Source organism: Mycteria americana, chromosome 1, assembly GCF_035582795.1.
Source record: "Mycteria americana isolate JAX WOST 10 ecotype Jacksonville Zoo and Gardens chromosome 1, USCA_MyAme_1.0, whole genome shotgun sequence".
NCBI classification, from domain to species: domain Eukaryota; kingdom Metazoa; phylum Chordata; class Aves; order Ciconiiformes; family Ciconiidae; genus Mycteria; species Mycteria americana.
Window position 1 is genome coordinate 77,200,528 of NC_134365.1, and position 17,528 is coordinate 77,218,055.

At 48.0% G+C, this 17,528-nt stretch overlaps 1 protein-coding gene across 1 annotated transcript; it reads right to left on the reverse strand.

Annotated features, from left to right (window-relative positions):
* Nucleotides 1–1,321, reverse strand: LOC142404734 (lactosylceramide 4-alpha-galactosyltransferase-like). The gene has a single exon (XM_075491734.1). The coding sequence runs from the start codon at nt 1,296–1,298 to the stop codon at nt 216–218; it is 1,083 nt and encodes a 360-aa protein (XP_075347849.1). The 5' UTR covers nt 1,299–1,321; the 3' UTR covers nt 1–215.
* Between the last annotated feature and the right edge of the window lie 16,207 nt (nt 1,322–17,528).

Consider the following 17,528-nt stretch of genomic DNA (forward strand, 5'->3'; position numbering starts at 1 on the left):
AAGGTCCTGCAGAGAAACAAAATGCTGCTGGTAGTCAGTTAAAGTCAAGACAAAGAGCTGCACAGACATCGGCTGAAGCTACAGGCTCCACCTATGCCCCACAAACAGCTTTTATCCTCAACTTCCACCACCTCACTTCAAAAGAAAGTTCATTTGTGATGGAACAGATGGAGAGTTGTGGGCTCCCAGGCAACATCTCTTAGCTGACCCTTGAGTCACTGCCGTTTAGAGTCCTTCTTCATGATATCATACGTGGCAGGGCAGAAGTGAGAATGGAGCTGAGCCAGCAAAGCCTGGGATGTGATCTCTAGCCTTGTCCCTTGGCTCTTCTTGTTCCATATGTGCACTGCATAGGTGTTATTAAAGAGGTGGTGAAGCTCCGAGGAGCTGACCACTTCAAAGTATTTCTTCCAGTCCTGCCACCGAATGGGATAAAAAGCCTCACGGGGCAGAGCACTCACTCCTTTGCAGCTCTTACTGCTCCGAAGACTCCTGATGGAGCACCACTTCTTGAAGACACGCGTTAAGAGCTGTGGGCCCTGGTGCCCCCAGATCCAGCTGTTGTAGTTCTCCACAAAGTCCTTCATACAAAGTTCCATGAACTTGTGTTTGGGCGTAAAGGACAGAAAGGCCCCGTTCAGTACATACTTGGACTGGGTACCAAGCACATTGGTGAGGTTCTTCAAGTTCCTAAGCACAATGAAGTCTGTGTCCAGGTAGATGCCACCAAATTTCCACATGATGGCAATTCTGCAGGCGTCAGACAGGACAGGTAAGAAATAAGGCTCCCAGCGCTGCTGAGCCTGCAAGTACCACTTTGCCAGAGGCGTCCCTGAGAAAAGCTCCAGCAAGTCCAGGGGCCGGATTTCCACATTGGGGAAGCAGCTCAGCAACGAGAAGCCCCAGTGGTTGGGTAATGAGGCGTTACTGTTTGCCAAACCTTTCATGAGCACCACAACCCTTGTCTCGGGGTGCGTCCTGGCCGCTGACTCCACAGAGCATATGAACAGGTAACTTGGGTTAGTTTGCTCCGAGGTCTCCACAAAAAACACATCCCCTGGGGAAGGAGGGGGCCCACCAGCAATGGCACGGGGAAGAGAAGGCACAGAGTGAGCACAGCGGATTTCAACAGGCAAGCTGTAGACTTGGCCCCTGCCCTTAGGGTCCTCCGTGATTCTCCAGTACAACATGATGGAGGCAAATGACATGAACTTAAAGGTGAGGATAAACAGAGCCCTGAGCTTGTGGCTCAGCACCACCCTGGTCAGTTTTAGCAGGCAGTTGGGCATCCTGAGCATTCTCGCTCCCGTCAGAGCCTGCCTCTCCCAAGACAACCGTCGTGATCTGAAGGGGAGGAAAGAAGAAAAAGACATTGACATGGAAGGCAACAGACCACGAGCCTCAGGACAGTACTATGGCAGAGCCACATACTGAACTCTCCTTCATGCCGGCATGCTTGAATTACGCCTTTAGGTCATCTTTAAAAAAGTATCCTGGCTTCTCCATGCTGCCACAGTGCCCACATGGCCCCAACAGAAACCACAGCCCATGTTCAGGTTTTGAGGTTATGTGACAAAGCTCATCTGCACACCCACAAAAAGCTCAAAGGGACAATGGCAGGAGAGGGAGCCCAAATATACCCTGCCGGGCTACTCCCAGGCCCATCACTGGGGCCATCAGCCCATCAAAGGCCCATCTGCCCAAGTCCAGAGGAACACAGGAGCACAATGGCAGGCGGGATCCTGGATCAAGGACTCTGGAGGAACCAGCACCTTGTCTGGGCCCCTCCCAGGGCTGCCCCAGTGTCCAGGCATGAAACTCATCACCAGAGTCACCAGAAGCAGCTCTCCAGATCACCTTTCAGACTAAGGGGGTCACTGCCTAGGAGTGGGACATATTATGGGGTGCAGAGGAAGAACAGTTTGGAATCACACAGGACTTGTGAGATACTTAGCAAAGGAACCAAAGGTGGAGCAAGGGAGGCGTTTAGGTGATTTTGGGAGGAACAAGAGTGGGAAAATAGAGGTGTAAGGAGATAACAAGGGCCAGACGCAGGTAAATAGCTTGCCAGTCAGTACGCTTGTCTGGCTGTGCCCTGCGCCTGATCAGTCTCTCTTGTCTTCTTACTAAATTCCTTTCTGACTCTTTCCTGGGTGAGGGCTTTCAATTCTGTGTGCACACGTGCATATCAGGGTGTGAATGCAGCTACTGGAGTCAGAGCGCAGGTCGGAGGGCCTATGTGTCCGTGGTGCCAACAACTGGAGTTGAGTGTGGGTGTGCAAGTATGCAACGGCTAGCAAAGATCAAGTGGCCTGTGAGTATGCAAAGTGGCCTGGGAACCAGAAGCGTGAGTGGGTCCCTAAGGGCCAGCTCTGGGTGTGAGAGCACCTGTGTGTCTCTAAGGGCGAGAGCACAGGGGGGTCGGCTATGGGACATGGAAAGTCCTGGCCAGATGTGTGTGTGTGTTTGAGAGTTCGTACCAGCAACTGGAGTAAGGCTGCAGCCCTGGGGACTTGTATGTCCAGGTGCCAGCAACTGGGGAGACTGGGCAGCTACTGGGCTGCGTGTCTAAGCCCAGCTGCTGGAGGGATCCACCTTGTACATGTCTATGTATATTCTCACTCGTGGACTTCCATCCTGTCCAGCCAGAGAGGGGAGCAGGATGAGGCTGTTGGTGCTGCTTATGTTCATGTGGGTGCTCTGAGTGTCTGCCCATGATCTGTGTGGCCAGCCATGTATATGTACATATATATGTAGTGTATATGTGTGCTGTGCCTGTGTGTGTGCCTGCTGAATACATCTTCAGCCTCACTACTGTCTGGACATGGAGCAGCAGTAGTCTCACCTCTCTTGGGCTGTTGGATCTCGTATGATATATGGTCCTCTAGCAAAGATTACTCTCCTTCAAAAACAAAATATGGTCAAACCTCTCCATTTATCAAAAACCAAGGCTGACCCTTACTTCCCTGGATGCATACTGTGCTTGCCACTTGTAAGGAAATACAGCATTTATTCCATTTTATCTTCATCAGTCCATTATTTTCAAATCAGACACGTACAAGAAGAATCCTAGATACTAGGATTTTAGATTCTCTTTTGTCCTCCAGTTTGCTGCCATACTAATGATCCTGACACCTGACAGTGAGTAGGGCAGCTGCTTCTGAAATGTTTCATTTCCCCAGGAAGACCTGCCAGCCTTCCCCAAAACTGAGAACTCATCTAAAACCCCAGTGCTATCATCTGGTCCTGTCAAGAGGTCTCAGCTCCCAGAATCACAGAATGGTACTTGTTTCCCTTGCATTTATTCCTCAATAACCACCCTGTGTCCCATATTTACTACAAAGCTCCACAACATGGTAGTGTTCACTATGTTCCTTCACACAGCATCTCTGTTCTTGACCATGCTTTTAATTTTATATTTAAGCCTCTAGACTTCAAGCACTTAACACTTTCCTTCACTGAAAAAAACATAATCGTATTTTTCCCTTCTTTCACCATTTAAAACCACACTTTGTGAAAGAGAATCAAACATTACGACTGTTAAGCCTTCAGCACAGCAGTCATCTTTAAAAGACACATTCTCCTCTTTTCCCACCTATTCTACCCAGAGAGCCAGACCTTCTCTAGCAGTACACTATACCCTCCTGTCAGGCAGCTGAGCGGGGATACACAGTGCTATTTCTGCTTTTACAAGCCTAGTGTGAATGTCCTGGCCAGCCCCCAAGTTTAGATGTCTGAAGTCCAAAGTGTAGATTTAACCATAAAGAGATATGTTGCAGCAGATGGAAGAGCAGAGCTGAGTTTATCTTCCAGAAAGTCCTATAGTTTTTAACAGTCTGAAATAAAGTGTGTCAATGCACAGTCTAATTGAAGGGCACTGCTATCAATGGGCCAATGCCTTCCTCAAAGCCTTCATAGTCAAAGTGGTGCCAGGCTCTTACTAAAGAAAAAAACAGTAAGGTTTCACAAGGAATATACTCTTTAAAGAAAAAAAACTTGTCTGAAAGACGCAAAACACTTTAGTGTCTTCTCTGCTTTAATCCCTGTTTCCCTTTTGGTAAAAGTTTGCATAGTTTAAAAGAAATAAAATCAATAGCATCCAATAGTAAAAACAGAAGTTTTGTGAGACAAACCAAAAATGTGCAGAATGTAACAGAGAACTACATTATGCCTGCTACAAATAGCTACGGGTCAGCTTAATAACAGAACAGAATTTTCTGTTTCAGATTAATCATTCTTCAGTTGAAAAAAAGAAAAACCTCAGCTGAGATTTTTTTATCTCTCAATTTTTTTCCTCCATTTGAACAAAAGCCTTACCGTCTTATGATTTTTCAACACATCTTCAGTCTCACAGAGACCGCTTTGGAGCATTTCTACTCTACCTGTAGACAATGACACATCATCTGGCCAGTAGCACTAGGCACTGGCATGCCTGGGAACAGCCACATCATGGTGAGCTGCCCTTCCCCTCCGTACCCTCTGCTTTCCTTCAGACTCTAAGAGGGTAACACGCACTTTCTTTCCTTATAGTTGCAAGAAATGGCAAGACTCCGCCATCTCCCCTCCCTCTGTTCTCTCCCTTTTCTCTCTATTGCTCCACTCGTGTTTGGAAGAGTGAGGGAGTGAGATTTTTTTAACCACATTACACCTGAGTACACAGCACAGTTACTGCTAGGCTAGTAGTACTGCACCAGCAAAGAGTTTGGGGGTGGGGGAAAAGAGACGGCTATGCAACTCCACCCTGCAGAAACAGCACATCAACAGGGCAAAGTTTACTCCAGCTCTGCCCCACAATGAATCTTTTAAAGCCTGAATATCAGGGTTTGCAAATAAAACTGCATCTATTCTATGGCTTTTGCCTATACAACTTGTTCAAAGGTCACCACTCATGAACACCTGCAAGTGGCTGGTCCTGGCCCTTCTCTAGAAAGCTGTACTTGGGAAAATGGCAAAGCACCAAGGCAGCAATACAGGGGTATGCCAGTCTCACACATGGAGAGGAGAAACTGTACCCAGATTACGTCCACATGGGGTTTGTACTGTTTGGCCATGTCATTGCTAAACCGTTTTACACCCCAGCATAATGAATATAGTGCCATAGGCAAAACATTCTTGACTTGGGGAATTTCACTTAATTAATTTATTACAAATCAACATAAACTTTTAATTACTGATTCAGGTACCGAGGGGGAAAAAAAAAGATGACCAACCAACAATTTAACAAACACTTTCCTCCTCTTTCCCCAGGCTCACCTTCAGTCCAACACCACTCCTCCTCCCTTCCTAGTCTCAACTTGCCTTGTTTTCACTGTGAGTTACATTCAGTGCCCTGGTTTTGGCTGGGATAGAGTAAATTTTCTTCCTAGTAGCTGGTATAGTGCTGTGTTTTGGATTTAGCATGAGAATAATGTGATGACACACTCATGTTTTAGTTGTTGCTGAGCAGTGTTTAACTAAGTCAAGGACTTTTCAGCTTCCCATGCTCTGCCAGCGAGGAGGTGCACAGGAAGCTGGGAGGGGGCACCGCCAGGACAGCTGACCCAAGCTGGCCCAAGGGCTATTCCATACCATGTGACATCATGCTCAGTATATAAACTGGGGGGAGTTGGCTGGGGGACAGCGATCGCTGCTCAGGGGCTGCCTGGGCATCAGTCAGCGGGTGGTGAGCGGTTGCTTCACCCGTTTTTTTCCTGCGTTTTGTTCCTCTCTCTCTCGTTGTTTTCCTTTTCATTACAATTTATTATGATGATTATGATTATTATATTTGATTTCAATTATTAAACTGTTCTTATCTCAACCCACGAGTTTTCTTACTTTTGCTCTTCAGATTCTCTCCCCCATCCCACCGGGGCGGGAGGGTGAGCAAGTGGCTGTGTGATGCTTAGTTGCCGGCTGGGGTTAAACCACAACAGTCCTTTTTGGCACCCAACATGGAGCACAAAGGGTTTGAGATAATAACAGATTAACCACAGCATATTAACAATTAATATCTGTTAACAGTTGCCGGTCACAATACTGATTCATCTGTTCTCAATATTAGTTTATCTGATCTGCACCATGCTCTTTTTTTTTGCTGTACATGGTAAAGATTGGTGTTGGGTTTTGCCATTTGCTATGCTCTGCAGTGATTAGTGATGTTTTGCCTGGGAGATTTGTTGTTAAAACACTGTCCTTGAGCTTAATCTGGTATTTGGGCTTTGTACTGAAGTCATTACTGTACTTCAGGTACCACCTCATGGAGACAATTAGCAATTATACCTCTTCCTCTGAGAGGTTTTCTACGGAGGAAATACAGAATAGTACCTTTACTACCTTCTTCTATGATGTCTCCTCCTTCATTACAATAATTTCTCAGTATCTTGAACATCCTTGGGTAGTTAAGATACTTCTATTGGTATTTCTTGGGAATATTGTTTTGGTTTTGTCTAAGGTTAATAAGCAATCTAAGAATATCATCCAGAGATCTGCCCCAAGGCTGGATAGTTATGAGTGGCAGGGTGGGTGGGATAGTATGGGCAAGTATCTAGGACAGTGGGCACCTCCAGTGTCTTGGAACTTCACCCCTGAACAAGTGCAGAATCCTGAAAAACTAGTAAAGTATTTGGAAAAAGTATGCTGTCACTGTGGCAACTCCAGAGAGACACTTATCACTGCAACGTGCTGGGGCCTGGCCCATGCCTACCGAGCCCTGTTCAACACTATTCAGAACCCTCAAGGGGAAGAGAAGGTCTCTGGATCTGACGACAAAGCGACAGGCACTGCAGCTACTCCGACCCCGGCAACAGACACTGTGGCTACTCCAACCCTGGCGGCAGGCACTGCGGCTACTCCAACCCCCCCAACAGGTACTGCAGCTGAATCAGAGAACCAATCCATGGCGGTATCATTTGCCCCTACACACAAGAAGAAATACAAAAGAAAATCAGCTCGTTCGGTAAGGGATAAAGATGAATCAGGGCCATCACGAGAACGGGAGGAGGAAGAGACAGAACCCATAAATGAGATGGTAACCACCCGATCCCTATCCCTGAGTGAGCTGCAAGATACGTGAAAAGATTTCAGTCGTTGTCCAGGCGAGCACATTGTCACCTGGCTGCTCCGATGCTGGGATAGAGGGGCCAGTAGCCTGGAATTAGAGGGTAAACAAGCCAAGCAGCTGGGATCCCTTTCTAGGGAAGGAGGCATTGACAAAGCGATTGGAAAAGGGGCACAAGCCCTCAGCCTCTGGAGGCAACTACTGCCAGCTATGAAGGAAAGATACCCCTTCAAGGAAGATGCTATATATCGCCCAGGCAAATGGACCACCATGGAGAGAGGTATCCAGTACCTGAGGGAATTAGCTGTGCTGGAGGTGATTTATGGTGACCTGGACAACAAGCAGTTACCCAAAGATCCAGATGAAGTCCAGTGCACACAACCCATGTGGCAGAAGTTGGTATGGAGCGCACCAGCGTCGTATGCCAACTCATTGGCAATACGGACCTGGAAAGATGAAAAGAGACAAATGGTGGGTGAAGTGGCTAGCCAACTCTGGCAATAGGAAGAAAGTCTCTCTTCCTCCCTCATCTTGGCTGTGGAGAAACTGTCCTGGGAGTTCCAGCAACTCAAAAAGGAATGAAAGGTCCCGCTCTCCACCTGTATGGACCAGTATCTCAGCTATTAGGACTAAGTGTCCCTCTGCTCAAGAGAGAGGATATAGTGGATACACACCATGGGCCACCCTGTGGTTTTACCTGCGTGACCATGGAGAGGACATGAAGAAATGGGATGGAAAATCTACCTCGACCCTAGAGGCACAGGTACGTGAGTTGCAAGGAAAAACAACCACACAAGGGTGTTCTTCCAGGAAAATTGCTGCTCCAGTTTCTAGTGAGCAGTTCCCCAGAGCAGAAGGGCTGATTTTACTTCCAGTCTTAATAAAGGGACTTTTGATTCACATTTACAAGAAGTGAGTAACTAATGCTATGACCTACTACAGGGGACTAGAGTAGCCCTGCTTCCAGCCAGGTGGAGGAAAGGGACAACCGGGTTTACTGGACTGTGTGGATTCAATGGCTTGGCACATCAGACCCACAGGAGTATAAGGCTCTAGTAGACACCGGTGCATGGTGTACCCTAATGCCATCAAGCTATAAAGGGGCAGAACCCATCTGTATTTCTGGAGTGACAGGGGGATCCCAAGAGCTAACTGTATTGGAGGCTGAAGTGAGCCTAACCGGGAATGAGTGGCAAAAGCATCCCATTGTGACTGGCCCAGAGGCTCCGTGCATCCTTGGCATAGACTACCTCAGGAGAGTTTTCAAGGACCCAAAAGGGTACCGGTGGGCTTTTGGTATAGCTGCCTTGGAGACAGAGGAAATTAAACAGCTGTCTACCTTGCCCGGTCTCTCGAAGGACCTTTCTATTGTGGGGTTGCTGAGGGTTGAAGAACAACAGGTGCCAATCGCTACCACAACGGTGCACCAGCAGCAATATCGCACCAACCAAGACTCCCTGATTCCCATCCATAAGCTGATTTGTGGACTGGAGAGCCAAGGAGTGATCAGCAAGACTCTCTCACCCTTTAACAGTCCCATATGGCCAGTGCGAAAGTCTAATGGAGAGTGGAGACTAACAGTAGACTATCGTGGCCTGAATGAAGTCATGCCGCTGCTGAGTGCTGCCGTGCTGGACATGCTAGAACTTCAGCATAAACTGGACCCAAAGGCAGCCAAGTGGTATGCCACAATTGATATCGCTAATGCATTTTTCTCAATCCCTTTGGCAGCGGAGCGCAGGCCACAGTTTGCTTTCACTTGGAGGGGCATCCAGTACACCTGGAACAGCCCAGGGGTGGAAACGCAGCCCCACCATTTGCCATGGACTGATCCAGACTGCACTGGAACAGGGTGAAGCTCCGGAACACCTGCAATACATTGATGACATCATTGTATGGGGCAATACAGCAGAAGAATCTTTTGACAAAGGGAAGAAAATAGTCCAAATCCTTCTGAAGGCCGGTTTTGCCATAAAAACAAAGTAAGGTCAAGGGACCTGCACAGGAGATGCTGTTTTTAGGAATAAAATGGCAAGACGGACGTCGTCAGATCCCAATGGATGTGAGCAACAAAATAACAGCCATGTCTCCACCAACTAGCAAAAAGAAAACACAAGCTTTCTTAGGTGTTGTGGGTTTTTGGAGAATGCATATTCCAAATTACAGTCTGATTGTAAGCCCTCTCTATCAAGTGACCCGAAAGAAGAATGATTTCAAATGGGCCCCTGAGCAATGACAAGCCTTTGAAAAAATTAAATGGGAGATAGTTCATGCAGTAGCCCTTGGGCCATTCTGGGCATGGCCAGATGTAAAAATTGTGCTCTACACCGCAGCTGGGGAGAATGGCCCTACCTGGAGCCTCTGGCAGAAAGCACCAGGGGAGACTTGAGGTTGACCCCTAGGGTTTTGGAGTCAGGGATACAGAGGATCCAAGGCCTGCTATACTCCAACTGAGAGAGGTATCAGCAGCTTATGAAGGGGCTTGAGCTGCTTCGGAAGTGGTTGGTACTGAAGCACAGCTCCTCTTGGCACCCAGACTGCCAGTGCTGGGTGTTCCAAGGGAGGGTCCCCTCTACACATCGTGCAACTGATGCTATGTGGAGTAAGTGGGTCGCACTGATCACACAATGGGCTCAAGTAGGAAACCCCAGTCACCCAGGAATCTTGGAAGTGATCATGGACTAGCCAGAAGGCAAAGATTTTGGAATATCACCAGAGGAGGAGGTGATGTGTGCTGAAGAGGCCCCACTGTATAATAAACTGCCAGAAAATGAGAAGCAATATGCCCTGTTCACTGATGGGTCCTGTCGTCTTGTGGGAAAGCATCAGAGGTGGAAGGCTGCTGTATGGACTCCTATACAAGTCGCAGAAACTGCTGAAGGAGAAGGGGAATTGAGTCAGTTTGCAGAGATGAAGGCCATCCAGCTGGCTTTAAATATTGCTGAACAAGAAAAATGGTCAGTACTTTATACTGACTCATAGATGGTGGCCAATGCCCTGTGGAGGTGGTTGCAGCAATGGAAGCAAACAACTGGCAGCGCAGAGGTAAACCCGTCTGGGCTGCCACATTGTGGCAAGATACTGCTGCCCAGGTAGAGAACCTGGTTGTAAAAGTACGTCATGCAGATGCTCATGTACCCAAGAGCTGGGCCACTGAAGAACATCAAAACAACCAGCAGGTGGATCAGGCTGCTAAGACTGAAATGGCTCAGGTAGCCCTGGACTGGCAACATAAGGGTGAATTATTTATAGCTCAGTGGGCCCATGACACCTCAGGCCACCAAGGAAGAGATGCAACATATAGATGGGCTCGTGATCGAGGGGTGGACTTGACTATGGGCACTATTGCACGGGTTATCCATGAATGTGACACATGCGCTGCAATCAAACAAGCCAAGCGGTTAAAGCCTCTGTGGTATGGAGGACGATGGCTGAAATATAAATATGGGGAAGCCTGGCAGCTTGATTATATCACACTCACACAAACCTGCCAAAGCAAACGCCATGTGCTTACAATGGTGGAAGCACCCACTGGATGGCTGGAAACATATCCTGTACACTATGCCACCGCCCAGAACACGATCCTGGGCCTTGAAAAGCAAGTCCTATGGTGACATGGCACCCCAGAAAGAATGGAGTCAGACAATGGGACTCATTTCCGAAAGAACCTCATAGACACTTGGGCCAAAGAGCATGGCATTGAGTGGGTATATCACAAACCCTATCATGCACCAGCCTCCGGGAAAATTGAATGATACAATGGGCTGTTAAAGACTACACTGAGAGCAATGGGTGGTGGGACATTCAAACACTGGGACACACATTTAGCAAAGGCCACCTGGTTAGTCAGCTCTAGGGGATCTGCCAGTCGAGCTGGCCCTGCCCAATCAAAATTTTTACACACTGTGGAGGGGGATAAAGTCCCTGTAGTGCACATTAAAAATATGCTGGGGAAGACAGTCTGGGTTACTCCTGCCCTGGGCAAAGCAAAACCCATTTGTGGGATTGCTTTTGCTCAAGGACCCGGGTGCACTTGTTGGGTAATGCGAAAGGATGGGGAAGTTTGATGCGTACCTCAAGGGGATTTGATTTGGGGTAAAAATAGACAATGAACTGAATGGTATTATGTTAATTGCTATATAATACTGTATGTCATCACTTTTATGGTTGCTACATGCCATATCAACAGTATTACAGTAAGAATCACCCAGATGAATGAAGAATGAACTTTGATGAAACTGAACAAAGTACAGTGGTAATGGAACCAGAACTGGCTCCAGCATGGAACAATCCCACACCACACACCATCTCTCCTGCTCTGAAGGACTGTTATGACAGATGGAACCCAAAGTCATGGACTAAATGAACCCAGTGGACATTTTAGAGGGATGGCCCATAGACCAAGGGAATGATATCTGTGTGTATATATTAAAAGACAGGAAAAGTGGTGGTGATTAATTGAAATGTACTGGAAAGTGTGGGACCTGGGCATAACATAGATGGTATAGAATAAGGGGTGGATACTGTCCTGGTTTTGGCTGGGATACAGTTAATTTTCTTCCTAGTAGCTGGCATAGTGCTGTGTTTTGGATTTAGCATGAGAATAATGTTGATAACACACTGATGTTTTAGTATAAACACTGCTTAGCAACAACTAAGTCAAGGACTTTTCAGCTTCCCATACTCTGCCAGCGAGGAGGTGCACAGGAAGCTGGGAGGGGGCACAGCCAGGACAACTGACCCAAACTGGCCAAAGGGCTATTCCATACCATATGATGTCATGCTCAGTATATAAACTGGGGGGAGGTGGCTGGGGGGCAGCAATCGCGGTTCAGGGATTGCCTGGGCATCAGTCAGCAGGCGGTGAGCGGTTGCTTCACCCGTTTTTTTCCTGGGTTTTGTTCCTCTCTCTCTCTCTCATTGTTTTCATTTTCATTACAATTTATTATTATTATTATGATTATTATAATTATATTTGATTTCAATTATTAAACTGTTCTTATCTCAACCCACGAGTTTTCTTACTTTTGCTCTTCAGATTCTCTCCCCCATCCCACCGGGGCGGGAGGGTGCGCAAGCGGCTGTGTGGTGCTTAGTTGCCAGCTGGGGTTAAACCACAACACTCAGTCTGTCCCAATTCCTTTGGTGAGGCAACAGGAGGCAAAGGAGGCTGTGGGTCAGTCCTTAGCAGTTTCTTTTGGCTGCTCCTTGCATCTCACTTTTCCCCCTGCTGCTCCTTGCTTCTTACTGCTTCTCTGCTCCAGCATGGGTTGGTCCTTCACAGCCTGCAGTCCCTCAGTGTGTACTTGCCCTGGCAAAGGTTCTCCATGGGCCACAGTCCCTCAGGGGTGTCCCTGCCCCAGCGTGGGTCCTCCACAGGCTGTAGATCCTCAGGGGTGTCCCTGCCCCAGCATGGGTCGCAGTCCCTCATGGGTACCTTCTCCAGCACAGAGCACCTCCTTCCAAGAGAGCACCTCCTTCCAAGAGAGCACCTCCTTCCAAGAGAGCACCTCCTTCCAAGAGAGCACCTCCACCCATGTACCCAACAACACCCCCTTCCACGCATCTCCTCCACTTCTTCCGCCCTTTACTCCAGATATGTCTCTTCACGTATCTCCTCACATCTCCTTTTGCATGTCCTCTTGTGTCCCCTCACATCTTTGCTTTTGTGTCTCCTTTTACTTGTCCTCGCACATGTCCTTTTGTGCCTCCTGCCCCATGTCACCTTTTCATGTCCTTTTTTTGTGACTCCTCATGTCTCCTTTTCTGCATCCTCACATGTGTCCTCCCATGTTTGTCCTCACGTGTGCCCTTTTATGTCTCCTCTCATGTCTCCTTTCTGTGAGTCCTGTCCCAGAATCACAGAATCGTATAGGTTGGAAAAGACCTTTAAGATCATCGAGTCCAACCATAAACCTAACACTACCAAGACCACCACTACACCATGTCCCTAAGCACCTCATCCAAACCTCTTTTAAATACCTCCAGGAATGGGGACTCAACCACTTCCCTGGGCAGCCTGTTCCAATGCTTGACAACCCTTTCGGTGAAGAAAAACTTCCTAATATCCAGTCTAAACCTCCCCTGGTGCAACTTGAGGCCATTTCCTCTTGTCCTATCACTTCTTACCTGGGAGAAGAGACCAACCCCCACCTCTCTACAACCTCCTTTCAGGCAGTTGTAGAGAGCGATGAGGTCTCCCCTCAGCCTCCTTTTCTCCAGGCTAAACAGTCCCAGCTCCCTCAGCCGCTCCTCATAAGACTTCTGCTCCAGACCCTTCACCAGCTTCGTTGCCCTTCTCTGTACGCGCTCCAGTACCTCAATATCCCTCTTGTAGTGGGGGGCCCAAAACTGAACACAGTATTCGAGGTGCAGCCTCACCAGTGCCGAGTACAGGGGCACAATCACTTCCCTAGTCCTGCTGGCCACGCTATTTTTGATACAGGCCAGGATGCCATTGGCCTTCTTGGCCGCCTGGGCACACTGCTGGCTCATATTCAGGCGGCTGTCAACCAACACCCCCAGGTCCTTCTCTGCCAGGCAGCTTTCCAGCCACTCTTCCCCAAGCCTGTAGCGTTGCATGGGGTTGCTGTGGCCCTAGTGCAGGACCTTGCACTTGGCCTTGTTGAACCCCATACAATTGACCTCGCAGCTATCCCTAGCAGCTACCACCCTTTCTTAAATACGTTTGAGCAGAGGCACCATGTGCTGCTCTGACCGGTTGCAGTTTTGGTGTACAATGGGCTGGTTTTGTCTGTTTTGGAGCTGGCTGGAACCAGCTGGAACCAGCTCAGAGCAGCTCATGGCCCCTGTCCACACAGGTCACCCCGGCAGCCCCCGGCTCCCCACACCCTGCCAGTTACAGCTAATACAGAGTTCCTTGTAATGTTTAAATACAGAGAAGTCCCTAGCTTTTTTTTTTTTCCCCCTGTAAGGGTGAAATCTGGATTTGGATGTTGGATTACCAACTGGTGAACAGTTAGTTCCTCACTACCCAGTGCAAACAAAACCAGTTACAAAACACTGGTGGTCCAGATTACTGACTTCCTGAATGACTCATGAATTTATTTATCTTTGTGGTAACCTATGCTTCCAAAAGTTCCCTGTATAATTCTTTAGAAATTCTCTAAATGAACAAAGAAAATGAGTGACTGTAAGTGACACATCATCATTTACCTACCTGCAATGCAAAGGGCTTGTGTCTCGTCCCACTCGGTGGAGCTATTTTCCGGGCAACCCGATCCCAAACTTGCATATATATATTGGAAGAGCAGAGGAAGAGAGAAGCAAGAAAAGGAAAGGAGAAGAGAAGAGGAAAAAGAAAGAAAAATTATCACCACCCTTGGATCCCACGATGACGATGACAGACGTGGCAATCCTCCAGTGGCGGGCGTGCGCGCGCTTCCCTGGGGGGGAGGGGGGGGGATGTCTTTTAAAAGCTAATCCCCACCTCCAGGTACACCCCTTCAGGACTTACATGGTTCTTGTTCTAGAAAGTTCTCAATCTTCTGCGCAGGCGCTGGGGGAGGGGGGTGGTCACAAGGGGTCCCTCGGGCGGTTGCAAGCCCCTTCCTCAGATCAAGTCTGTGTGACCTCTGGCCATACACGGTAAGGTGTGGCAGAACCCGGAACCACGCGTCCTCCGACGCGCTCCCCACGTCCTGCTCTCGCTCTCCCCCACCCCGTGCTTGCCCCGTGCTCTCACACCACCCCGTGGCTCAAACATTGTCTATATAATCTTCGTCCAGGGTGACGATTTTCACATAGAGAAGATCGAGAAGACACAGTTCGCGAAATTTTCAACGAGAGTTGGCGGAGGGTCCTTGATTTTGTCTGCCAGGGTGGTGATATGAACAGCAGGAGAAAAGAGAATGAAAGCAGAAGCAAGCAGATAAACAATAGCTATGCCAGTCATAAGGCACAGAAATCAGGGTTATTCCAATTTGAATTAACCATTTCCCCCACCCCGTGAGTCCCCAGGATTGTAGGAGGGAAGCAAACGAAGATCCGGGGAGATGCCCGTCAAACCAGTCTTTCGGCTGGAGCGATCGAAATAATTCGGCAGCTTGGTCAGCAATTTCTTTCATTTTGGTCCGTGCTGCCTCTATAGCAGTACTGACGTTGTGAGTGTAGTAGTAGTACAGTGCAGTAGCAGAGTGCAGTAGTAATGGAGTTGTGAGATGGACAATGTTATACAACATTCTCCATCACTTAAATTCAACATTGAGTTTTTTGGGGCTTCTGCCACTTCCCAGCACACTCGCCAGGGAGGGGCAGTGAAACTGAAAACACGAGATGGGCGTAAGGATGGGATGCCTAATCCACATTTCAGACCAGCGTGATATTTCAATGCTAATCGGGAATAAAATTTCCCATTAGAACATCCCCAAACTAGTCCCAAGGGGTCCGGGGATATGCTAATTTTACAGGTATGTCAGGTTTTGCAGTGAGCAGCAGGCTCTGCAAAGGGTAGTGTGTACAGGGTATGAGAACATCCCGGTTTCTATATCTGCGGGAAGGATAACCCCAACAAATACACATGTCCCTTATCAGAACCCTTACTCTCTCCAAGAGCCAGGGTTTGTTTTTTTTTTTTGGGGGGGGGGGGGGGCCAGGACCAGTGTTATCACAGAATCACAGAATCGTATAGGTTGGAAAAGACCTTTAAGATCATCGAGTCCAACCATAAAGCTAACACTACCAAGACCACCACTATACCATGTCCCTAAGCAGTTATAGTTAAGAACTTTTCCAAGTTATACATAATATGGGGTAATGCAACAAAAAACCACCACCACCAACAACAACAACAAATCTCAATCCTTGTTCGGTTGATTGGAGAAGGGTAACACATATCCCTTGGTCGGTTCTATTCCAGATTCTAGTAAACACATGAATTGGTTCCCACACAAGCTTCTAAGGAATATGGTTTCCACTTCCCCCGTGTCTTCCTTTCCCAGAGGAGAGGAGGACCACCATCCACGTGAGAAATCGTAGTTCCCACACAAGCTTCTAAGGAATATGGTTTCCACTTCCCCCATGTCCTCCTTTCCCGGGGGAGAGGAGGACCACCGTCCACATGAAAAATCGTAAATACGTATTAGGACTATTATTACAATATTGGCAGTATCAACTAGCTCGCGTTCCTTAGACAGACCCCAGCGCCCACACTCGCTCTCCAGATCCTCCCTCCGCGCCTCCGCTAGCGCCAGCCACAACTCGCGCTCCCTGACAAAAGCGTCACGCAACTGATTCTGCAACCTAGTCGCTGCGGTTTCCCATCGCACCTGTTTTTTCTGCTCAAGCTTCCAGCTCCGCTTGCAAGCTTTTAACCAAATCTTGTAACGATTCGCTCGCCTCTCGCTCAGCCCGTTTTACCGTGCACTCACACTTACCGTGCTCTCGCTCTCCCCCACCCCGTGCGCGCCGACCTGCCATCGCCAAGCAAATAGCGCCTCAAGTCGCCACAATGTTTGAGACATTAACTCTTTCCGTCTCTCACAGCTTGCCAACAATTTACTGATGGCTTCACGTTCCAGGGAACTCATTTTATAATTTACTCAAGCCTGTCAACAGCTTACCCTAAACATCTCCTTAGCACGTGCCAAATTATTGTCTACCAGTTAAGCAGGAAGGTAAGGACGTCCCAGCACTGCCACCCCATCTGTACGTCCTTCTCCAGAAAGCAAGGCTTTGTGTTGCAGCTAAACCAACCTAAGGAGAAATTTCCAGCAAAAGGGGGATTCCTCAGGTATCTGAGGCAGAAAATTCTGCCTACAAAATAAATATGAGGTTTTTTTGATGGTTTAGCTCCCACAGAACAGCTCGACTGAAGCACAAATCTTGGGAAAACTGAGGGAAGGTAGAGAGCACTATTGCTCCCTCAACACTTCTCCCTTATGAGCAGTGGGGAGACAGCAATGTCCCCGTTTGATTTCTTTTAAAGATGCTCAGCAGCTGAACAGGAGAGAAATATCCCAGGCAGTAAATAGGTGCAGCAGATTGTAACAGATGCAACAACAGTGAAAGCACCAGGGAAACCACAGGCTCCTCCATGGCAGTGCAAACACCTCTAGGTATTTCTAGGTGTTGCTAGAGCAAAAGCTCCATTTCTTCCTATCATGAAGTCTTATCTGAAGCTACAAGATGGCTGATGGTGGTATACCACTGAATTCCCGTCTAGTAATTTTGATTCGTGAAACAAAACAAGAGGAAATGAGCGCCACACCAATGCAAACATGCAGCTGCATTTGCTTAAAATTCACTCACATTTTTACTTTAGAGGTGCTCTGTGACAGAATCACAGAATCGTATAGGTTGGAAAAGACCTTTAAGATCATCGAGTCCAACCATAAACCTAACACTGCCAAGACCACCACTACACCATGTCCCTAAGCACCTCATCCAAACATCTTTTAAATACCTCCAGGGATGGCGACTTAACCACTCCCCTGGGCAGCCTGTTCCAATGCTTGATAACCCTTTCGGTGAA